The sequence below is a fragment of the Macaca thibetana genome, chromosome 5, assembly GCF_024542745.1.
Source record: "Macaca thibetana thibetana isolate TM-01 chromosome 5, ASM2454274v1, whole genome shotgun sequence".
NCBI classification, from domain to species: Eukaryota; Metazoa; Chordata; class Mammalia; order Primates; family Cercopithecidae; genus Macaca; species Macaca thibetana.
This window is the reverse complement of record NC_065582.1, coordinates 145,460,042-145,484,908: the sequence shown is the minus strand read 5'-3', so window position 1 is coordinate 145,484,908 and position 24,867 is coordinate 145,460,042. Positions and strand designations below refer to the sequence as shown.

General features: G+C 42.1%; 1 protein-coding gene and 1 long non-coding RNA gene across 2 annotated transcripts in view; one reads left to right on the top strand and one right to left on the bottom strand.

The window, feature by feature from the left end:
• Positions 1 to 12,253, bottom strand: part of LOC126954672 (uncharacterized) — a 38,374-nt gene extending 26,121 nt beyond the window's left edge. The window contains exon 1 of the long non-coding RNA XR_007725691.1: positions 12,059 to 12,253. This is a non-coding gene — a long non-coding RNA (uncharacterized LOC126954672). The remainder of the gene's footprint in view (positions 1 to 12,058) is intronic.
• Positions 12,254 to 12,477: 224 nt separating this feature from the next.
• On the top strand, positions 12,478 to 23,743 carry UCHL1 (ubiquitin C-terminal hydrolase L1). The gene is made up of 9 exons (XM_050789964.1): positions 12,478 to 12,510; positions 12,612 to 12,623; positions 12,850 to 13,233; positions 16,217 to 16,367; positions 17,288 to 17,373; positions 17,449 to 17,496; positions 18,767 to 18,833; positions 19,763 to 19,821; positions 23,299 to 23,743. Exons 1-9 carry the CDS (start codon positions 12,478 to 12,480, stop codon positions 23,383 to 23,385), a joined length of 927 nt encoding a protein of 308 aa, XP_050645921.1. The 3' UTR covers positions 23,386 to 23,743.
• Positions 23,744 to 24,867: the final 1,124 nt, after the last annotated feature.

Sequence of the window (24,867 nt, the reverse complement as noted above, 5' to 3'; positions counted from 1 at the left end):
CTGGGATTACAGATGTGAGCCACTGGGCCTGGCCTTGTTTCCTTCTTTTTAACATCATTTATTAATTTTCTCATTGTGTTCAAGGCCAAAATGAGAAGGAATCCGCCAGAAGTTCTCTCTTTTTTAAAAAAAGTTTTTAGAGACAGTCCTGTCACCCAAGCTGGAGTGCAGTGGTGCCATCACAGCTCACTGTGACCTCGAACCCCTGGGCTCAAGTGATCCTCCCACCTCAGTCTCCCCAGTAGCTGCAATTACAGGCACATGCCACCACACCCAGCTAATTTTAATTTATTTCTAGAGACAAGGGTCTTGCTATGTTGTCCAAGCTGGTCTTGAACTCCTGGCCTCAAGTGGTCCTCCTGCCTTGGCTTCCCAAAGCAATGGGATTACAGGCATGAGCCACTACACTCAGCCATCTTTTTGTTTTTTGACATTGTACATGGTCAGCTTTGATAAGCTTCACTGTCTCTATCTCAGTTGCTAGTGATTGGAGAGAACTCTATTTTAATCTTCAATCCGTTAGCTCAGGAGGAGGGACAGTGGACATTCTGAATAGCGATCCCATTTAAAATCCTATAGAACAGTGAACCAAAGAAAGAACTCAGCCATGAAAGGTTAGATCTCACCAGTCTTAAGAGACTAGAGGCTTTGGTTATCTAACCATGGGAACGCTTGCCCCTGATTTCTGCTCTGGCTCTACTCTGGAATACGGAGATTGGTCCAGTTAACTGGACACATGGAATTGTCTTGCTAACCATGAATACCGTATTTCAAACTCTTTGTTAAGTGTTATAAACTGCCACTTGTTCAAGTGACAAAGAATTAGGACTGATATTTTCATTTCAGTGAAAAATCTGAAGACTGACATTTTGCACTGAGTGACAAAAATGGGGGCAAAGTCAACCTAAAATGGTCTAAGAAAAAGAACAAATGCTAGAGAAGATAATCACTCAATACCAGGCCAAAGACAGGAGTGCAGGAGATATGATATACTAGTCAAGTAAACTAGCTCTGCAGTCAGCCTTCTGGGGTTTGAATTCTGGTGACCTTAAGCACAGTACTTCATCTTACTAAGGCTCATCTTGCTAAGCCTCAGCTTTCTCATCTGTAAAATAGAGAGGATAACATTATGATCCTCATAGGGCTGTTATTGGAATTACCAGTGCCTGGAATATAGAATGTGTGCAATAAATGGTGCTGGACTTCCAGCTATGGGAGAGTAAGGACACTGACAAATTATCTCTCCCAAAAATAATTATAAAACTGGACAAAATTGTCAAAGAGTATCATTTTAGGGTTCTGGAAACCAATTAAAAGCAAAGAACAAATTGAAGAGCATATATCCACCCAAAAAATGCTGGGCTTTGGGCAAGAACGAAGGTGACTGTGGCATTCCTGCATGTTCGTTTGATCCCTCTCACCCCCAGCTTGGTCAGCACAGTAGTTTTACCAGGGTGGAGCTGGCCTTGAAAGCCAGTAGCAAAGTGATGACTTGATTTGGAGGGAAGGGCAGGAAATCTATGCCCAGCGGTGAATAAGAAAAGCCTTCAGCTCCTGAAGACTGCAGCTCTCAGGTGAGGAAGCTCCTGGAAATGAGATAGCCCTTGAAAACTCAGACACTAAGCTCTCTGGGTGCCTGTACACATGCCGTAGAGACCCGAGAGAGCCTAAGAGAAAGCAAAGGTGAAGGCGGACTTGAAAACTTCCCAAACTTGGAATGCACTCTCCAAACCAAACACAAATCCACAGCAAAGCATGGAAACCTTACAGGCTCAAGGTGTTTGAGCAAAATATCTCACCAGCCACTGGCTGATCACTCAGCTACAAGACATAGCGTCATGGCCGGGCGTGGTGGCTCAAGCCTGTAATCCCAGCACTTTGGGAGGCCAAGACGGGCGGATCACGAGGTCAGGAGATCGAGACCATCCTGGCTAACACGGTGAAACCCCGTCTCTACTAAAAAATATAAAAAAACTAGCCGGGCAAGGTGGCGGGCGCCTGTAGTCCCAGCTACTCGGGAGGCTGAGGCAGGAGAATGACGTGAACCCGGGAGGCGGAGCTTGCAGTGAGCTGAGATCGCGCCATGGCACTCCAGCCTGGGCGACAGAGTGAGACTCTGACTCAAAAAAAAAAAAAAAAAAAAAAAAAAAAGACATAGGGTCATACTTAGAAAGACAGGTAACACAGGAAAATAAGAATTTTTTAAAAACCAAACTGAGAAGAGACCTTTTTTTAAGACTCAAACTGAGAAGAAGGCAGCTACACACTGGAGTGATCCTTCATGTAGAAAATCCTAAAGAACCAACAACAAAATGACTAGAATAAAATAAAGGTTAAGCTAGGTTGCAGGAATATAAAAATCAATTGTATTTTACATACTAGCTACGAGCAATCTGATATTGAAATGAAGAAAACAATTTCATTCACAATGGCATCAAAAAGAATAAAATACCTAAAAATAAATTTAACAAAAGAAGTATAAGGCTTGTATACTGAAAACTACAAAATATTACTGAAATAATGTTTTAAAGCTCTAAATAAATGGAGGACACTCCATGTTCATGGCCAGGGAGACTCAATATTGTTAAGATGGCAATTCTACCCAAATTAACATACTAATTTAACCCAATCTCTATTAAAATCCCAAAAGGTTTTTTTTGGGGTGGGGGTTGAAATTAACAACCCTGTCTGCCGATCCAAAAATGTATATAAAAATGCAAAGGACTTAGAATAGCCAAAACACTTTTAAAAAGAAAAACAAAGTTGAAGAAGTTGCATTACCTGATTTCACAACTTACTATAAGATCATATTAATCAAGGCAGATATTAATCAAGATAGACAAGTCACTCTGTGGAACATAATTAAGAGTTCAGAAATAAATCATTACATTCATAGTCAAAAGCTATTTGACAAAGATACCAAGGCAAATGAGTGGACAAAGTATAACCTTTTTAACAAACGATGCTAGGATAATTAGATACACATATACAAAAAAAAAAAGAATTTAAACCCTTATTTTACTCCATACACAAAAATTAACTCAAAATGCATCACAGACCTAGATGTAAGAGCTAAAACATTAACACTTCTTTAAAAAAAAAGAAAAGAAAAGAAAATCTTTGTAACCTTGGATTAGGCAAAGATTTCTTAGATGACCTATAAAGGAAAAATTGATAAATTCAACTTCATCAAAATTCAAAACTTTTGTTCTTCAAAAAACACTAAGTATAGCTTAGGGTGGTGGCATGTGACAATAGTCAATAGCCATGCACCGATATTTTGCCCGAGGTGTCCTTGAACTCTTACCTTAAGCCATCCTACCACCTCTGCCTCCTTAGGCGAGCCTGGGCAAAATAGTGAGATCCTATCTCTAAAAAACAAAACAGAAACGTACTCAAAAACACTGAGTAGAAATTTAAAGTCACAGAACAGGAGACAGTATTTGTAAATCAAATATCCGATAAGGATCTAGTATTCAGAATATATAAAGAACCATTATAATCCATTAATAAATGAAAAACTCATTAAAAATGGGCAAAAGATTTGAATAGACATTTCACCAAAGAAGATACTTGCATGACTAATAAGCACCATGAAAAGATGCTCAACATCAGTTGTCATCAGGGAAATGCAAATTAAAAGTGCAGCGATACCACCACATACCCACCGTAAAGGCTCTAGTCAGAAAGACACTGACAACAGCAGGTGTGGCAAAGATGTGGAGAAACTGCGACTCTCATACATTGCAAGTGAGAATGTAAAACAGTACAACTGCTTTGGAAAACAGTCTGAGAATGTCTTAAAAGGTTAAACATAGAGTTACCATTCAACCCAACATTTCCACTTCTAGTATCTAACTAAAAGAAATGAACATATTTGTCTACATATAGACATACACAAACCTTCATAGTAGTGTTATTCATAGTAGCTAAAACTAGAAGCAACCCAAATACCCATCAACCACTGAATGGATAACAAAATGTGATGTATCTGTACAATGGAGTACCATCCAACAATGAAGAGAAATTGGCCTCTGATACATGCTAGAACATGAAGGAACCTCAAAAGTATGCTAAGTAAAAGAAACCAGACATGAAAGACTAAGTATTGCACAATTCCATGTATGTGAATGTCCAGGAATGTCCAGGACAGGCCAGTCTATAAAGACAAGAAAACATAAGTAGTTGGCTGGGCTGGGAGAGGAAATTGACTGCAAAGGGCAAGAGGGAGCTTTTGTGGGTAATGGAAATGTTTTAGAACTGGATCCTGGTGATGGTCGTACAAATGCATAACTCTACTAGAAAGCGTTGAATTGTACACTTACAACGAGGGAATTTTATGGTATGTCAAATGTACCTCAATAAGCTGTTAAAAAGTGTTCCAATTACCTGAGAAGATAATACGTTTGACTAGAAACCCATCAAATGTTTGACAGAGCAGAAAATTCATCTATTACTTCTCAGCCTCAAACTACATCCTTACGCACGGTCAGATTCAGCTACTTAACAATGAGTGTCTATTAGTTATCAGAATCATCAGAAGGTAGTTTTTAAACGGTCCATCCCAAATCTTCATTATTGTAAGAAAAATAATGCTTATGATAAAAAATTCTATTGCTGGTGAATCAGAAATGGCATCTTTTTTTTTTTTTTTAGAAAGAGCAACATATTCAGGCTGGGCATGGTGTCTCACACCTGTAATCCCAGCACTTTGGAAGGCTGAGGTGGGAGGATCACTTGAGGTCAGGAGTTCCAGACCAGCCTGGTCAACATGGTGAAACCCCATCTCTACTCAAAATACAAAAATTAGCCGGGCGTGGTGGCGGGTGCCTGTAATCCCAGCTACTCAAGAGGCTGAGGCAGGAGAATCACTTGAACCCAGGAGGTGGAGGTTGCAGTGAGCAGAGATTGTGCCACTCCAGCCTGGGCATCAGAGTGAGGCTCTATCAAAAAAACAAACAAACAAAAAAGAAAAAAAAACATATTCATCCATTGATTTTGTTTCTCTGCCTGTATACACACCCAGTGGAATCTAAAATGCTTAGGATTATAAACAAGGAAACTGGGACCCAAAGTTCACACCATTCTTTAGAGGCAGAGTCAGGAAGACTGGAATCAAGGTCCTCTAAACAATCGTTTATAACGTTCACCATCACACCAAATTGCATCTTTACTTCTTTTAACTTTGAAGACACAAAGAACCATATTCTCCTCAGTACTTTGGGGGTATCTCAATATCAGTGAAAAGAAATTACTTAGATGGGTATGATGGCTCATGCCTGTAATCCCAGCACTTTGGGAGGCTGACGTGGGTGAATCACCTGAGGTCAGGAGTTTCAGACGAGCTTGACCAATATGGTAAAACCCCATCTCTACTAAAAATACAAATATTAGCCAGGCGTGGTGGTGCACACATGTAGTTCCAGCTACTCGGGAAGCTGAGACAGGAAAACTGCTTGAACCCAGGAGGCACAGTGCGGTTGCAGTGAGTCCATTGTGCTGCCACACTCCAGCCTGGGCAAGAGAGCGAGACTCTGTCTCAAAAAAAAAAAAAAAATTACTTACTGAGGAGAATCACAGAATATTAAAGCAAAAAGGATCTTGGAGTATATATCCATCCAAAAAATGCTGGACTCTGGGCAAGAACAGAGGTGTCTGTGGCATTCTTGTATGTCCTTTTCTAGGGGTCCCCCTCACTCCCACCCCAGCTTGGTCAGCACAGTAATTTTAAGTGCTTTCTTTTTCCCTTCCCCATCCCTTTCCCCTTTCCTTCCCCCTTCCCCCTTTCCTTTCCTTTCCTTTCCTGTTCTTTTTTCTTTTCTTTTTTGAGACAGAGTTTCACTTTGTTGCCCAGGCTGGAGTGCAGTGGTGGGATCTCAGCTCACTGCAGCCTCTGCCTCCCAGGTTCAAGCGATTCTCCTGCCTCAGCCTCCCGAGTAGCTGGGATTACAGTACAGGCACATGCCACCACACCAGGCTAATTTTTATATTTTCAGTAGAGATGGGATTTCACCATGTTGGTCAGGCTGGTCTTGAACTCCTGACCTCAGGTGACCCACCTGCCTCGGCTTCCCAAAGTGCTGGGATTACAGGCGTGAACCACTGCGCTCAGCATGCTTTCTTATGTAAACTAATATTTTCCTCTGATTTCTATCTGTTTGTCCTGAATTCTTAAGATTTCAAGCTTCCTGCCCGTCCCCCTCCAACAGAAGTTCTTTCTACCACATCATTAACAGATATTAATCAAGTCTTTGAAAAGTTCCAGGCATGATGTGGCAGACACTGGTAGCTGCCTGTCAAGTAGCCTTGCCCCTACCCTATTCCTTGGTGGCAAAGCCCACCTTACTTCTTGGAGTCTAAAAATGCTACATATTTACTTTGTCAGCCTCTCTTTTGACTAGTGCATGAACATGTGATTAAATTCAGGCCAATGGTACCTAAAAGGAATTCTTCAGGAGGGTGGGGCTTCTGCAAAAACTTCAAACTTGAGAAAGAGCAAGAGTGAAAGAGAATATTATCTTCCTTCTTGCCTTTGGACCTTGTGTGAGGATGTGATTCTTACAACTTCTGTAGGCACCTTACAACCATTATGGATGACACTTTCAACAATAACATAAAGACAATGGACTGGAAAGATGGAAAAACCCTAAATTCTTGATAAGATCATTGAGCCATGTGTGAAATTTGCCAGAATCAAAATGGAGTCACTTGTGTTAAAAACAAAAAACAGGCCGGGCAAGGTGGCTCAGGCCTGTAATCCCAGCACTTTGGGAGGCCGAAGCAGGTGGATCATCTGAGGTTGGGAGTTCGAGACCAGCCTGACCAACATGGAGAAACTCTGTCTCTACTAAAAATACAAAATTAGCTGGGTGTGGTGGCACATGCCTGTAATCCCCGCTACTAGGGAGGCTGAGGCAGGAGAATTGCTTGAACCCGGTAGGGGAAGGTTGTGGTGAGCTGAGATTGCGCCGCCATTGCACTCCAGCCTAGCAACAAGAGTGAGAGTGAAACTCCGTCTCAAAAAAAAAAAAAAAAAAAAAAGATAAAGAAAAACTTAGCCAGGTGTGGTGGTGCACCTGCATTCCCAGCTACTCAGGGCGCTGACACAGGACGATAGCTTGAGCCCAGAGGTCAAGGCTGTCGTACACTATGATCCTGCTACTGCACTCTAGCCTAGGTGTCACATCAAGATCCCGTCTCAAAACAAAAACAAGACCAGGCACCATGGCTCACATCTGTAATCCCAGCACTTTGGGAGGCCAAGGAGGGTGGATCACCTGAGGTCAGGAGTTCAAGACCAGCCTGACCAACATGGTGAAACCCCATCTCTACTAAAAAATACTAAAAATACAAAATTAGTTGGGCGTGGTGGCACGTCCTATAATCCCAGCTACTCAGGAAGCTGAGGCAGGAGAATCGCTTGAACATGGGAGGCAGAGGTGGCAGTGAGCCAAGATTGCACCACTGCACTCCAGCCTGGGCAACAAGAGCAAAACCCTGTTTCAAAAAACAAAAAGATAAACAAAAAACAAACAAACCACAAAAAGCCTCTGACAAATAGAGCTGGGAAAGCCAGGAAGATAATGAGTCTCATGCATAAATGCCTGATAACAAAAACTATCACAGAAGACTGCAAAACCCGCAACTTTGTACAAAGGCCATCACAATTTTACATAAAAAATCCTTCCACAAGGACATGTGCCCAGAAACTGCTTGTCCAGCCTCAGACTGGTGTCACCCTTGTTATTGATCCTTGTAGCCAAGGATAAGTATTTCAAAACGATTATGTAATATTCCTTGTTTGTCCTTAAAAAACCTTTGTCTTCTTGTATCTTCCCTAATACACACACGGTTTACTATGGCATGTGTATTCCCATTGCAATGCCCTATTCTTGAATAAATATCACTTTCTTTTAGAAAACATTTCTCTGTTATTTATGTTGACACATGGACAACCCTAGAACCACCAACCTCCAGTCATTGAGTTAAGAGAGGCAATTAACAACCCTAAGCTTTCAGTCAGTTTTAGTTGGGTATTCTGCCCTTGGTAGACATAGTATAATACAGCAGTCCCCAGCCTTTTTGGCCCCAGGGACCAGTTTCATGGAAGACAATTTTTCCATGGACTAGGGGTGGGAATGGTTTTGGGATGAAACTGTTCCACCTCAGATCATCAGTCATTAGATTCTCATGAGAAGTGCACAACCTAGATCCCTCGCACGTGCAGTTCATAATAGGATTTATGCTCCTATGAGAATCTAATACTGCTGCTGATCTGACAGGAGGCGGAGCTCAGGCAGTAATGTTTGCTCACCCGCCGCTCACCTCTTGCGGTGCCACCCATTTCCTAACAGGCCACAGACCCATCCCAGTCCTCAGCCTGGGACTTGAGGACTCCTGGTATAATATAGTACAGTGGTCAAGAGTACAGACTGTCTGTGGTCAAATTTCAGTTCTCAAGATTTAAATAACCATAGGCAAAGAACTTAACCTTTCTGATCTTCATTTCTAAATGAGAATAATAATAGTAACCTACCTAGTAGGTTGTTACGTTGATTAAAAGGGTTAATACATATAAAACACATAGAAGTAGTGCCGGGCATCCGTAAGCAATCAATAAGTGTTAGCTATGATTACACTGCCAAAAGCATGCTCACCATTACATGTGAATAATTTACATAAATGTTGAACCACTCCAATTATTAAGTGCTTTCTTATATAAACTAATGTTTTCCTCTGACTTCTACCTGTCTGTCCTGTATTCTTAATCATAAAGATTACTCTCTCCCTCTTTGTATTTTTGAGCATTGGTATCAATGTAACTCCCCTCCCCAATCCCCAAACACACACACAAACCCGTTCTCTTCTCCATATCATATACTGTCTTCTCAATTTCTTCAACCACCTTTGTTCATTATTTTGGCACTCCGTCTCTGTAAACTCTCTAATATGTCAATGTCTCTCTTGAAGTGTGATAGTTCGAATTTTCAGTTGAAAGGTATTTATTGAGTGTTCATTATATGCCAGGCTGGGCATCATAATCCAGTTATAGTCTGGTCAATTCTGCCAAAGGTTAGCAAATACCTGGTTATCCTTACCACTTTCCCATACTCATGGTAGACACCACTAATCAATCACAGCATTTTTCCCCCCTACTGGATTCAGGACTCTCCTTCAGGAACCTACTATGATTAAAATGAAATTGAGTCTCGCATTCCTGGTATAAATGAAGATTGCACTAGCTTTATAGTCAAATTATGACACCTGAAATATTTGACTCTTTTTCTCAGGTACTGTTCACAAAGCCAGGTCTAACTCATTAATGCATCTTTAAATGATTTTTTAAAAAATGTTTTTCCTTCTGATCTGTGTATTTATTTTCAAATGGTTATAATCAAACTATTGTGATGTTTTCACTTGATATTTTCCAAATTATTTCATACTTTTGCAATCATAGCATCAAGAAAAAAGTTAATATAAAGATTAACTATATTGTGATAATTGACAACTATACTATAATATAGAGCCTTACACATATTCCTGTTACATTTTTAATAGCTTTATTGTGATACCTGAACCCACTTAAAGTTTTTTAGTATATTCACAGGGTTGTGTAATCGTCACCTAAATCCCTATTAAATTTCATCATTTATTTTAAACTTATTTTTTAATCCCCAAATTCTGCCATTTATTATTTATTTCAAGAGATGGGGTCTCACTCTGTTGCCCAGGTTGGAGTGCAGTCATGCCATTACAGGCTCACTGTAGCCTTGAATTCCTAGGCTCAAGCAATCCTCCCACTTCGGCCTCCCAAGTAGCTGGGAATACAGGTACACACCACCACACCTGGCTAATAATTCTGCCATTTAGACTGCTTAGTCTTGCTTATATGTGTGAACTCTCTTTTTCTCTGCTGTAATAAAATGGCACCAGACAAGGTTAAAACCATTGTCAGGTGGCTACAGGTTGGGGTAACTCATCCAGTACCACTTTTTTTTTTTAAAGGTAGAATCAATTAAATAAGCTATAAAACCACCTCAACTGTGGTATCAACCAATGCCAACCCTGGCAGCATAAGAAATACAATGACAGTGTTCTACCTGTCCATCCAGTTAATAACTCCCAAAGAAAAGAAGGTAAGTTCTGGTTGGCATAACTTGTTCTAAATGCATCCATCTTATTGCTTCTAAAAGTAAAAAAATATGAATCCTAACATTTGGCTAAATTTGGCTAATGACTGATATAAACTCTTCCAGCCTGCAGTTTCAGCAGTATATTCCCAATCACCCCCTACTTCTTTTTTTTTTTTTTTTTTTTTTTTTTTAAAGATCAGGCTTAAGTTTGTTCATATCCAGTCTCTGGCATCTCTTTGTAAGCAAGGAGTTGTTTTATTCACTGCTCTGATGCTTCCTGGCACACAGTAGGCTACATATATGTATATACATATGTATATGTATATATATGTATACGTAGGCTACATATGTGTGTATATGTATACATATTTATATATGTATGTTAAGTGAATGAATTAATGCCTTCAACAAATATTTGACAGTGATTTCATGACTGCTTTTATTAGTTATTTTGGCAATCACTTATAACTGCTAACTTCTGCTTGCCCATCAGCCCTTAGCTTAAATGTTACTTCCTTCAGGATGCCTTCCTGATCCCCTCCACTAGTTTAGGTGCTCCTGATCTCTGCTCCCTTTCATACAACTCTTATGACTGATAAAAATGGCATGAGGGAAATTTCCATGTTTATTGTGTTCATCTTTGTATCCCTAATTCCAAACTTCCCAAGCTTGGCACCCAGCACCCAGCAGGTTCTTAATATTTGTTGAGTGAATGAATAAATGAAGTAAATTGGAAATGTAATTTGTCTTTGTCTAAAGGCAATAACTCATTCAATATAACCTTGTCACTTGTCTTGACCTTCACCTCCTTTTTTCTTTAACAACCTTACTGAGGGAAAATTTACATACCATAAGATTCACCCATTAAGCTCTTCTTACTAATTTTTTTCTCTCTCATTTTTGTGTGTGAAGGTCATTTTCTAATGGCAAAAATGGAAAGAAAATAGAAGTAGAATGTTGTGGAATCTTAGATAATGAATGGGCTCTTAGAGCCCAGTTTAGCAGGGTTTACTTCTCAGTTTTACTTTTCACTTGTGACTGTAAGCAAATTAACTTCTGTAGGCCTGGGATTCTGATCTGTAAAATTGCACTAATATGAATCTCTTCCTGGGCTCCTCTAAGGATTAAATGAGACGACACATGCAAAGAATCCCCAAAAACAATAACTCAAAAAACGTTGATTCCCTCCCTTCCCTCTGTCATCTGTTAACCTCAACTTCCTAAATAGAAAGTCTATTCTTTTGCCATCATCATTATTTTGTTTGGAGCCTATTTTTAAAAAATACTCAACCTTCTTGCTTCCTTCGCTACCTAAGTATTTCTGCAAGCCCACTTTATTTTGCAGCTTAGCTTTCCTGGCACAATTCTTACAGATTTTGGTCTCTTTTAAAATTCATTCTTCAGCATATGCTTTCTCTCTCCATCTTTTGAATGTGTTGGTGGGAAAACCCCACCTGAGATGACTAGAGAACAGTGGTTTCCTTGGTTACCAGTCCCTTTCTTCTTCATTGGGAGTATTCTGCGGTGAACTCAGAAATTTTATTTTTCAAAGCTTCCCATTCTTTTAAAAATGCTTTTCCTTTTACAGCCTCTCGCTCAAAATCATACCCTTCTTTTCCCTGGATCTGTTTTCTAAAGTCTCCAACCGCCTGCCTTCTCTGTGTCTTGTATTACCCTCACATCCCCCAGCTTTCTACTGCTCTCCCAGGACCAACCATTTCTTCCCCGGGAGTCACATTACATCATTCCTAATGCAATATCTGTTATCTGCCAGATTCTGCTTTATTCTAGGCAGTCACTTAAAAATGAACCTCGGTACTGGTCTAACTTAACATGGAGGAGGAATTGTCTAAGGTTAAACGCAAACTGCTGAGAGATTTGGGGTGGGGGGCACACATTTACATTCATTCATATTAAATATATACCTGTTGAATTTGTGCTTTTTCTCAAATGCTTCAGAGACCCGAGCTTTAGGGTAATTGGGATGGTAGAAAGGATGGGTTTCCAGAAACTTCGCCCAAAATTAAAGACTCCATCAAAAGGACTGCTCCATACACTCAAGGAACACCCACCAACAAATCCCGTCTCCACAACCACCAGATTATCTCACCGGCGAGTGAGATTGCAAGGTTTGGGGGCCCGGCCGTACCACTCCGCGCTGCGCACGGGGGTTTCGTACCCATCTGGCCGCGACCGGCCGTTTCCCCCTCGCTTGGTTCTGCCCCTGCTCCCCCTGCGCAGGCCTCACAGTGCGTCTGGCCGGCGCTTTATAGCTGCAGCCTGGGCGGCTCCGCTAGCTGTTTTTCGTCTTCCCTGGGTTGTTTCTGTCGGGCGCACCGCGAAGATGCAGCTCAAGCCGATGGAGATCAACCCCGAGGTGAGCGCCAGGTGCACCGCTGCTCGGAGAGCGCAAGGCCGAGGGAGAGAGAGCCGAGTCGCTGACCGGTTCGGTTTTGCTTTTTTGCATTTGCCTTTCAGATGCTGAACAAAGTGAGTGGCGTCTCGCGCCGTCTCTGGCCCCCTCCCCCGCGAGCGCCGAGGCGGGGGCGCCCACCGGCTGCGGCTGCTGGCAGAAACCAAGCCGCCCGCTGCGCACACCGGAGACGGCAGGGCTGGGGCGTGGGCTGGGCGCCCTTTCTGAGCCCCTGCATTTAGCGGGTGACTTTGCGAAATCGGTCACGGGGAGACGGAGGGGCTGCGCCCCGTGGCGAGCTAGCGCCGAGCGGAGCTCCCGAGGGCGTGGCGCGGGCAGCACAGACTCGGCTGCACGGGCTTCGCGGGCGCCACGTGTGGGCCGCGCTTTGTGCTGTGTCATTGCGCCCGCCAGGGTGGGGGTGGCAGGGCGGGACTGGGGCTCCTCCCAGGCTCGGGTGCGGGCGCGGAGGGCGCGCGCCTGCTGGCCCCGCCCTCTGGCAGGTGCCCGCGACCCGCGTGTCCCCCTGCCCCTGGCCGCCTTGTTTCCTCTCCGCAGGTGCTGTCCCGGCTGGGGGTCGCCGGCCAGTGGCGCTTCGTGGACGTGCTGGGGCTGGAAGAGGAGTCTCTGGGCTCGGTGCCAGCGCCTGCCTGCGCGCTGCTGCTGCTGTTTCCACTCACGGCCCAGGTAGGGCGTGGGGCCCAGGATGCGCGAGCCCCCGGTAGTGCACGCCGCTCCCCAACTTGAGGCGTCCGGGGCTTCCCGCCCCGCCACCTCCCCTGTAGGTGATGCGGGGCGCGCCTCTAAGCAAGGGAGGAGCCTGCCTTTTCGTGGTACCTACTCCCTGGGCTCCTGTTCCAGCAGTGCCTATTGCCTTCTCTCTCATCCGACCACAACTGCTTTAAATTTGGAAGAGCGGCAGTATCTCAGTTCCATCGATCCCGTTATCCAGGGAAATCATTCATCCTACTCATGAGTTCCCTCGAACTTGGGCTTTTTCGAGCCTCCGGTTCCAGGGAATGGCTGCTGGTTTCCCTTTAAGGGCTGTAACCTGTCAACTCATTGTTTGTTTCTCAGACTCCCACATAGCTGTAGAATGGAGGGGGAAGGGCTGTCCTAAATCGCAGGGAAACAATTAGGTTCGCTAATTCTCCGCCTCCGTTGCCTGGGTGTCTGATAGTCTTAAGGCGTTCTTCTCACTTCTCCACTCCCACTACTTGCTCACTTGGTTTTTAGCCTCTTGAATGTATTTCTTAAAGCTTAATCATTTGTGTATGGCTTCTGTGCGGGAACCTCCTTCCTCTTCACTTATCCTCGTTCATCTCTGACCTTGTAGCTAAATGAAATGGGGGTTATTAGCTCAGTTTTGAAAGCACCTTTGCATTTCCCTTGAAATGATTTTCCTCCTCCAAGTGTGTATGGATAGATGTATCTCAAAGACAGCATCAGATTTTTTTTTTTTTTTTTTTTTAAAGGATAGGATATTTGCTGTCTTGTGATGTATGGAATCCCAGTCATTAGCGTGGCATTGTCTTATCTCCTGTTGTTGTCACTTGGCTGCTGATGTGGGAGAGACTGAAATTAGCTTTAGCAAAACTTGGGGCATCACTCCAAAGGTGAGGTTAACTGAAGCACCGTCCTAAGGCCAGGTGTTCTGGAAGCATCTGTAGCCAAAATCAAGAGTATGGGAAGTTCCAAGCCTTCTTCCTAGTAAATAAGCTAAGTATTATGGGTAAATACACTTATTACAGCTAATAAGATGATCTCACTGACATGTTTTTATTGCTAAAGTCTTTTACTAGGGCTAAAAGGGAGCTGCCATATTGTTGGAAGTCGAATTAGCTTCTTGGTTGACCAGATCAGTCTCTTGTCTCCAGTTGAGCATCACACAGGGGTTTTTTTTTATTAGAGCAACCATGATGACTCGGAGGTTTTGAGCAGCATTCAGAGGCAAGGCCTCTGGGAGGCAGTGGTGCAGCATGTTTGCCTTTAAAAGCTGAGTGTTCTCCTTTTGCTGGGTCTTGTTAGAGAACATTCTAGTTTGTGTTATGTTTGAAAGAGCTCGATACTTTGTCCTTTAGTTTCAATTCAACCTATCAGATATATCGAGCGCCTTTTCTGCTACATAGAATGCCTACTGGACAAAACACTGAAGCCAATTGAAAGAAAAGTTGAGATTTTATAGGCTGACTTCAAAGATGCTAATGTTAATTTGGAAGGCATTTAATTTTTGACTGAGGGAATGTTATGACCCCCTACATGGACGACTTCTGAAACATTAACATTACGACTGCTAGTAAACTATTTACAGAATGATTTGTAATAGTAAATAGTAAATAGCAATAGTAAATAGTAAACTATTTACAGAACTATTTATAAATGATTCCATGGAAGAGCTCAAGCAGCCCTAAAGGATGGTGCTATCCCATTTTAATGTTTCATCTAATTAGCCTAGAAAATGAAAGAAAAACTCTTACTGGTCAATGAATACTAAATTGAGGATCTAGTTAGATAGCAGCGAAAAAGTTCTGCTAGTTGGAGTTTAAGTTGATCTTCTGGGGTAAAAGATCTTACTCTTCTGTTAGTACCAGAGAGCAAGCTTAAACTTCAGTTCGTGTACAGAAATGCAAAGCTACTAGAGTTGAAAATATGTTTCTGATGGTCTGTCTGGTTTTGCTTATTATGGGAAATCATTGTTTCTATATTAGTACCCTACTCTTTAACTGGGAAGTCCTAACTTATTTATTATATTTTTATTTTTTAGAGACAAGGTCTTGAATTCCTGAGCTCAAGTGATCCTCATGCCTCAGCCTCCCTAGTAGCTGGGATTATAGGTGCAAGCCACTGACCCTGGCTCAAGAAATCATAACTTCTAAGGTCTTTAAAGCTAGTTAGTGAAAAGTCCAGATAGGCTTACTAAATTACTTGTACAAAAAGCTAGCAGATGCTTTGAGGAAATCCGTTTCCTAGTCCCATTCACTTACCAGTCTCTATCCTCCTCCTCAAATTGCCAGTCTGTCCTCAAAGTAAACCGTTTAGCTGGCAAGGACAAGCTAGTGTCACATCTTCCTCTTGTAAAATCACAGCCCAATACCCTGGACCAGTTGTGTTTCCTTCCTTAAAAAGAGGGTGGAGGGAATGGTTAATTTCTTTCACTTGCTCTTTTCAGCAGTTAAGGCTGTTTTTGTTTTTGAAGTGAAGTGTACTTGAGCCGAGTAGAAGTAGAACTTGAAAGAATAGTGAAATGTAAACCAGCTGGTGCTCTTGTTGGGCATTCAATTGACTGAAGCTTGATTAAGGATGCCTATGTGAAATACGGTTAAGTGTTAAAGAGAGAAAATAATGAACTGGTTTGTTTTCTGACTTCATGACACCATTTTGGGCTGAAAGGTTGCAGTGGTGTCTAGACACAGCCTTGGGCAGTATCCAATGCAGTCACTGCACTGCAGCACCAGGGTGGAGTCTCCGAACCTCTCAGAGCCCCACTGGCCAGCGTGGGTGTGGGAGGCAGACAGACGGGCCCTTCTCTGGGAGTTGACCAGCATCTAGACCTAAGGCTCCTGGTCACACATACCCCTGGTGTTTCCATTTAGGTGGTAGAACTCACTGTGCTACCATCTGTTCTTTGCACTTTTATTCTGAGATGTAAAAACGCTTTTTACATTCGCAGCATGAGAACTTCAGGAAAAAACAGATTGAAGAGCTGAAGGGACAAGAAGTTAGTCCTAAAGTGTACTTCATGAAGCAGACCATTGGGAATTCCTGTGGCACAATCGGACTTATACACGCAGTGGCCAATAATCAAGATAAACTGGGATTTGGTAGGTGTGGGTTTTGAGGCCAGTCATCCTAAGCTTAAACTTGAAACATGGAGTTCAGAAACACTGTGTTCCCGAGGTCAGAGATGCTGTACCTTTTGAACCCATTTTGTAATGATGGTGTCACACACTTAAACTGACTCACAGTCTTCCTCAGAAAGGATTCCTAGCATTTCTGAATTTTGAAATGGTCCCATTTCACAAATTTTAGAGCTGAAAGTTCAAATTTTGAGGTCTTTTGAAATATGTTGTTCTTGCTATAGGTTTGTAATTAGTGCCTCTTGGGCTTGTCCACACTGAGCAGTAACAAAATGCTTACGTCAGTGGTTATCCAGTCAGATATCTCTATGCTGGACTGTTGTGTTTCTTTACATTTCTATTCAAGATCTTTATTTTCTATCTGAATAACTGAATTACTAAGGTTGAATTTTCTACCCCAAAATAATAATCTTGGTTTGGGAACCATTTTAGATTAGAACATGATTATAGTGTCATGTATATAATAGATGTGAACTGTACATTCTTAGGTGCTGTAAATACAGCAGGTAAACAAGGCAGCCCCGGCTTTTATGGCTGTAGAAATCTCAAATACGTGTTACAGATTAAGAATTGCTGTGAAAAAGTGACAGAGATTTGAGAGATGAGTGAAGTGGGAGGGAAAAGGGGGTCTGGGGTAGAAGAGAACAGAGGCAAGAAAGAGCTTGGCATATTGGGGGAGTGGAGCGACCTCTCTGGCTTGAAACTCGTAAATAGAGAGGGGTTAGAAAAAGAGGCTGGGGGAAAAGGTACAGCTCATCCACAACCCTGGAGGCAGTATTAAAGATTCACGTTGCTTAGCATGTTCGGCAAAGGCTTAAGTCAACAATAAATATGTACCCATTTGTATTATTTTATCTGTGCTAACATCCATTTTTTTCTTTAAGAGGATGGATCAGTCCTGAAACAGTTTCTTTCTGAAACAGAGAAAATGTCCCCTGAAGACAGAGCAAAATGCTTTGAAAAGAATGAGGTAAGAGAACTTTCAGAGCATTGCCTTTAAATAACTCTAGAGATTTTTGTGCTAATTATTTTCTTTTTTTTGCAGGCCATACAGGCAGCCCATGATGCCGTGGCACAGGAAGGCCAATGTCGGGTAAATGCAAATACAAATCGGAGCCAGGCTGCCCGGGTGCTATCTGTGTTTCCACTGAAATTGTTCAGGAATATCTTACTGGAACACAGCAAATGTTATCCACCCAAGGCCAAATGACACCAGAAAGTTCTGCCCAAATAATGCTTTGACTAGACCTTTTCAAAAGGCTCTTCAGAAATTGTATTGGCTGTTGAAATCTTGAGTAAATTCAAACTGACAGTATTTTGTTTAGATCCAAATGAGTCTTATAGGCCAGGTATAGTTGCTCATGCCTGTAATCCCAACAATTTGAGAGGTGGAGGAGGGTGAATCACTTGAGCCCAGGAGTTTGAGACCAGCCTGGCAAACATGGTGAAATCCCATCTCCACAAAAAATACAAAGAGTAGCAAGGTCTGTAGTCCCAGCTACTCGGGAGGCTGAGGTGAGAGAATTGCCTGAGCCCTGGAGGCAGAGGTTGCAGTGAGCTGAGATCATGCCACTGCACTCTGGCCTGGGTGAGTCTCAAAAACAGAAATGAGTCTTACGGAGTGTACACCTCTCCTAGTAAGTGAGCATTTCAAATAATCTTCACAGGCTGTTGCGGAGAATGAAATACACCACAAAGGACAAGTTCTAGAAGGTTTGAGTGTACCATAATCTGATGAGAACCTCTGAGTCAGCTGCCAAATTTAAGTCAGATTACAGTGTCCTTTTATTTAAAAAAAAAAAAATTTGGCAAGGTCAGGCTCCATTGCACAGGCTGGAATGCAGTGGTGTGACCTTGGCTCACTGCAACAGTTCTCTCACCTCAGCCTCCCGAGTAGCTGGGATTACAAGTACACACCACCACGCCTACTAATTTTTATATTTTTTGTAGAGATGGGGTTTCAGCATGTTGTCTGGGCTGGTCTTGAACTCTTATGAGCTCAAGTAATCTCTCTGCCTCTGCCTCCCAAAGTGCTAGTGTTACAGGCGTGAGCCACCATGCCCAGCCAGATCTCAGTGTCTTTATAACTACAACTGGCTGTGCCATTTTCTAGTATTGACCTTGGTTGAGATACTTAGCCTCTCTAAGCCTCAGTAAAAGTCCTGTAGTAATAGCATCCTCATAGAGTTGTTCTGACAGTTAACAGTATGTTTACCTTAATGGGCTTAGCGTAGGGCCTAAGTATTAGCGATAATTTTTTAAAATCAAATCAGTTCAAGTATATTTCACTTGAATTGCAAGATAATTTTTAAAATAAGTTCAGCTTACACTCATTTTCAAAAAAATGTCTTGACTTTCTTTAGGTAGATGACAAGGTGAATTTCCATTTCATTCTGTTTAACAACGTGGATGGCCACCTCTATGAACTGGGTATGTTTCACTCCGTTTTTGGAACTCAATGTAGTTTCATGCATTCTTTCAGACTGAATCTCTTGATATATTGTTGTGTGACTTTATGGCACTTGGCATATCATTGTTTATAAAGCCACAGTAATAAAGTATTCTCATGAGGGCACTTAACCCCTTATTATCCCCAGAGCAACTTCCTGAGGCAACTGACCTAATCAGTGGCTTTAATACCTAATCAATGGCTTTAGTCAGAAACCATTGAAGAGCGTAGATCAGATCAGTGCCAGGTGAAGGTATATATGATCAGACTTTCTTTTCCCATCTCCTCCTATAGCATACCCTAGTATCATCCTTTCTGGGCAAAGAATAAATCTGAAAAAGGATCAGTGCCTGAATATGACCTTACTTGTCTAAAAAGAATCTGGATATGTTGGAATAATTTCTATTAGCTAGTTTATGGCATCAAGAAAGACGACCTACCTTGTAAGATTCATTCCTTTTGAATGAATTAATGGAGAAAGACTTGTAACTGTGTTGTCTCAAGCCGAGATACCACCTACAGGCTTACAAAGGCAAGGGAATAGTGAAGGCAATCTAGTCATTGGAGGACAGATGAAATCTCAGGTGTCTCCTCTTCTTGCCTCCATCTTTCCTATACCCCAGAGACTGCATCTGACTTTTGCTCTGTGGCCCTTTCCTAGAGTTGGGGCACAGGCCCCTCCATTAGGGTAGCTGATTTGAGCTTGTACGATCTTGTAGACTAGAATTGCCTGGGATGGATGCCTAGGGACACTTGAACCTCATTTGCAGCCTGTTGCTTCATAACCAGGCTTCCTTTTGTGGGTTTGGCAGTGGTTTTTGGAAGAATCAAACTTCCATCTGGGCTAGGTAAGCATGGTAGCCAGAAAACATGCAGAGAAAATCGACGTGTCTGGCTTCTTTTGTTACAGATGGACGAATGCCTTTTCCGGTGAACCATGGCGCCAGTTCAGAGGGCACCCTGCTGCAGGTCATCTTTGGAATGCATCTCTTCCTAATGGGCCCCACAATTCTTTGGCCAAATTTTCTATTCTAAAGTGCTAACACTCTTCCAGGACAGCCAGCATCAATTGCCTGGGTTAATAGCAGTCTTTAGGGCTGCAAGATCATCTTAGTAATTCTGTCTACCTTATTTTATTGTGAGTGGTTTTAAACAGGGCTTCAGAGACACCCTGAGTAATCTGTTTCATGTGCTGTCTTTAGTCCACAGTTAGAATTAGCCTGAAAGCTGTTGCTTTGCTTCCTGGTGGGATTAAGGTGACCATTGTCCTCTCGTCAGATTACATCATGGTTAAAGACTCACGGAACAGTAGACTTTCATAATCCCTCTAAGACGACTGGATTTGGGTCAGTCTTGGAGGTAGTGTATTATAGGTTCTAGTTAGGTGGTTAAATTTAGGAGTTTTTCCTTCCCACATGGTCTACTGTTACAAGAACAAAAGAAGCAGATTTAAAATGCACCTGACAAAAACTCTTAATATCCAGGATCACTTTGTAACCATCCTGGACAGAAAAGTGATTCTGGACAAAGGTTGGTAGGTGACTCTAGGCCTTTTCACTAAAAAATAAGTGTCTAGAGTTGAATCAGTTTACTATTATAAAGGAAAAATGCTTAATTATGATATAATACAAAATACTGTTTTTAGCTTGCTGTGCTGAAGAAAAATACACAAAATGCTGTTAAAATATAACTATACTTCATTTGAGTAGTAGTAGTATCAAATCTTTGAAAAACTTGCTGTGTGCAGACCAGGACTCAGCAAGCATTTTCTATAAAGAGCCAAACAAAATATTTTAGGCTTTGTATGGCATATGGCTCCGTTGCAAGTATTCAGTTCTGCTGTTACAACTCAGCAGCCTATAGACCCTCTAAATGAATGTATGTAGCTGTTTTCCACCACCACAGGCTGGGTTAGGCCCACATGCTGCAGTTTACTGTACTTACGTGCTCTTCTAGGTGATGTATGTCTTTTATAGAAATCCTTTAATGACACAATGAGGTAGGTATTATCCCCATTTCAGAGCTGAGAAAACTCAGAGTTTAAGGCCTGAGGTCAGTGACTTACATGGCAAACTATGGTTCAAACCTATATAGTCTGGCCAGGCATGGTGGCTCACGCCTATAATCCAGCACTTTGGGAGGCCAGAGTGGGAGGATCGCTTGAGCTCAGGAGTTCAAGACCAGCCTGGGCAAAATGGTGAAACCCTGTCTCTACTAAAAATACAAAAATTAGCCGGGCCTGGTGGTGCATGCCTGTAGTCCCAGCTGCTCGGGAGGCTGAGGCACAAGAATCGCTTGTACCTGGGAGGTGGAGGTTGCAGTGAGCCGAGATTGCACCACTGTACTCCAGTCTGGGCAACAGAGCAAGACTCTGTCTCAGAAGAAAAAAAAAAAGAAAACTTAGTCTGCATTTAGAGTTTGTGCTCTTAGCCACTGTACAATACCAATAGGACCTTTCATTAGAAAAGACCTCCCTTTGGAACTTCACAGACCTGATAGCCCCAAGGTGCTAGTGGACCACATTATGCCACTCTTAATAGGGAGGATTGATTGCTCTCGTCTGTCAGACACACCTGAGATCAGTTAAAGCTAATTCTTGGTATTCAAGAGGTATGTGGGAATAGGAGTATGGAATGAAGAATAGACCTGGAGAGCCAGGATGGGATGGAGGGGTTGCATGAGAAAATCAGAATTTACTTGGTGAGAATAAGAAAACAGAGGGAGAATTTCTGGTCTTTGATCCGTTTGGAGGAAAGACCCTAATCCTTCCTAGTGAAGCATTTAAGGTACATGCTAACTCATCTAACACTGCACTAATGCCATAAAAATGTGCCCCCCATTAGGATACTTACAAGTGTCATGTGAGTAGCATTTATAAGGTGTGGGGAAGGTAAAATTTTTCTATAGAGATGGGGCGGGAGGGACTCACTGTGTTGCCCAGGCTGGTCTTTAACTCTTGGACTCAAGTGATCTTTCTGCCTCAGCTTCCCAGAGTGCTGGGATTATAGGCGTGAGCCACAGTACTTGGCTAAAACCTTTTTTTTTTTTTTTAAACTATTCGAATTAGAAACTTATTTAAAATTAAAAGAGTTTCTAAATTAAACCAGCATTTTAGTTAAAATTCTTACCCTAGGTAAGGCTGGTTCTATACGGTTAAAGATGTTTTAGGTTGTCTAAACTTCACACTAAATCATTAAACTGGTGAGAAGATACATGCACTTAACCCAAATATCCTAAACTTGGATGAATTAGGTCCCTGCACATTAGCTCTATAGAAGATGGTTATCCTCTTTAAAGATACAACTTTAATAGTGAAATCAATATCTAGTAAAGTCAATTCAGGGAAGACAGGTCTGGAATATTGATATATTAAAAAGCCTGGTAGAAGATAAAAGGTTGATGTCAATCCAGATACTCTTTGGTTGCTTTTTTGAGAAAGGGTCTCGCTCTGTCATTCAGGCTGGAGTGCAGTGGTGCAATCATGGCTTACTGTAGCCTTGAATTCCTTGCTCAAGCAATCCTCCCACCTCAGTCTTCTGAGTAGCCAGGACTAGAAGTGCACACCACCATGCGCAGCTAATTTTTCAAATTTTAGTAGAGATGTTGCCCAGGCTAGTCTTGAACTCCTGAGCTCAAGCCATCGGCTGCCTCAGCTTCCCAAAGTGCTGAGATTGCAGGCCTGAGCCATGTGGCCCAAACTCATTGAGTTGGTGATTTCTAAATTTTAGGAGTAATGTTTCATTACCGTTCTGTATCATAGAGCATTCCCTTTCTCCTTCAGGTATCTTTCCTCTGGGCTTTTTGTTACAGATTCAACAGAGTAATATTTTTGATCCCCAAACAATTGTATCCTAGAAGTTGGTAAATAACCCTGGGATCAATTTTCTGTTACCAGTCTTTGTCATCTAGATTTTTAAAAGTAGTAACACATGTCACTTCACCATCATTCTCTAAGCTTCCATTGCTTGTTTGTACCTAGAATACCAGGTAAACATTAAGGCTGTTTTTTAAAATGTTTCTTAGAAGACAATTGTCTTTATTTTGGGAATTTCTGAGTTACAGCTTGTCTTTTATGTCACCTTATAGAAGAAAGATCGATTTCCAATCTTTAGATTTGAGGAAAATCGCATTAATGGTTGTGTTTTTGTTGTTGGTTTTTTTTTTTTGTTTTTTTTTGTTTTTTTAAAACTTTTCCAAAACCAGTTACAAGGTGAGAGAAGCACAAAACCATTTGGTGGAAGTGATAAAGAAGTCAAATCCATGATGTAACCCTGTCTTTCCCATTACCTGATTTTTTCCTTTAAGCCCTGGTTTTCAAATTAATGATGGAATTAAAGTTGATGAGGGTGAACTTTGAGCATTAATAGACCTAGGAGCCTTTCCCTATGTGACTTTCATTTTTGAGCTCTTGCTCTTTGGATATTAACGACATTTCTTTTTTTCCAGGACGCTGCCAAGGTCTGCAGAGAATTCACCGAGCGTGAGCAAGGAGAAGTCCGCTTCTCTGCCGTGGCTCTCTGCAAGGCAGCCTAATTCTCTGTGGGAGGGACTTTGCTGATTTCCCCTCTTCCCTTCAACGTGAAAATATATACTGCCCACCCCCCCCATGCAGTCTACAATGCTTCAGTACTTGTGAAACACAGCTGTTCCGTTCTGCAGACACGCCTTCCCCTCAGCCACACCCAGGCGCTTAAGCACAAGTAGAGTGCACAGCTGTCCACTGGGCCGATGTGGTGTGAGCTTCAGATGGCGAAGCATTCTCCCCAGTGTATGTCTTGTATCCAATATCTAACGCTTTAAATGGCTACTTTGGTTTCTGTCTGTAAGTTAAGACCTTGGATGTGGTTTAATTGTTTGTCCTCAAAAGGAATAAAACTTTTCTGCTGATAAGGTAGCCACAGCTGATTCCCATTTTCTTTTACCCTTTCCCCAACATGTCAGATGATTTTGGTAGTAATATATGAATGTCTTCTATATAGGTAACTCATATAGTGCTGGTAAGAATTACCATAAAAACATTGGTTTGGTGTGTCTTTGGATTTTTTTGCGTTTGTATTCCCTATGTATACCTGTAGAAACTAATCTTTAAAGATTTTTAAATAGGCAGATTTTATGGCACAATTCTAGACTTACAGAAATATTGAAGACAAAAAGAAAATACTGAAGACATTGTAGAAGTCGCATAAACCCACCATCCAGTTTCCTCTATTAATTGGGGTTCTCTAGAGGACAGAACTCATAGGATACATGTATTATATAAAGGGGAGTTGAGTGTTGACCCACACGATCAGAAGGTGAAGTCCCACAGTAGGCCCTCTGAAAGCTGAGGAGCAAGGAAGCCAGTCCGAGTCTCAAAACCTCGAAAGTAGGAAAACCAATAGTGCAGTCTTCACTCTGTAGTCAAAGGTCCAAGAATCCCAAAGCTGAAAAACTTGGGAGTCTGATATTCCAGGGGAAGACATATCCAGCACAGGAGAAAGATAGAGGCCAGGAGACTGGGCCAGTCTAGTCTACTCACATTCTTCTGCCTGCTTTTATTGTGGCCACGCTGGCCGCTGAGTAGATGGTGCCCATGCGGATTGAGGGTGGGTCTGCCTCTCCCAGTCCACTGACTCAAATCTTAATCTCCTTTAGCAACACCCTCACAGACACCCAGGAACAATACTTTGCATCCTTTAAGTTGATGTTCAATATTAACCATCACAATTATTGACATGTTGATACACTGCTATTAAGTCCATAGCTTGTTTAGATTTCCTGGCTGTTTCCCTAATGTCCTTTTTCTGTTTCAGGATCCTACCCAGGAGCCCACATGACTGTTACTTGCCCTGTCTCACCAGGCTCCTTTGGGCTCTGTCAGTTTCTCAGACTTCTCATTCTTTGACGACCTTGACAAATTTGAGTACCATCAAGTATTTTGTAAGGTGCCCCTCTATTGGGATTTGTCTAATGTTAGACTAGGGTTATGGGTTTTTGGGGAAGAAAACCACAGAGGCAAAGCGCTGTTTTCATCAT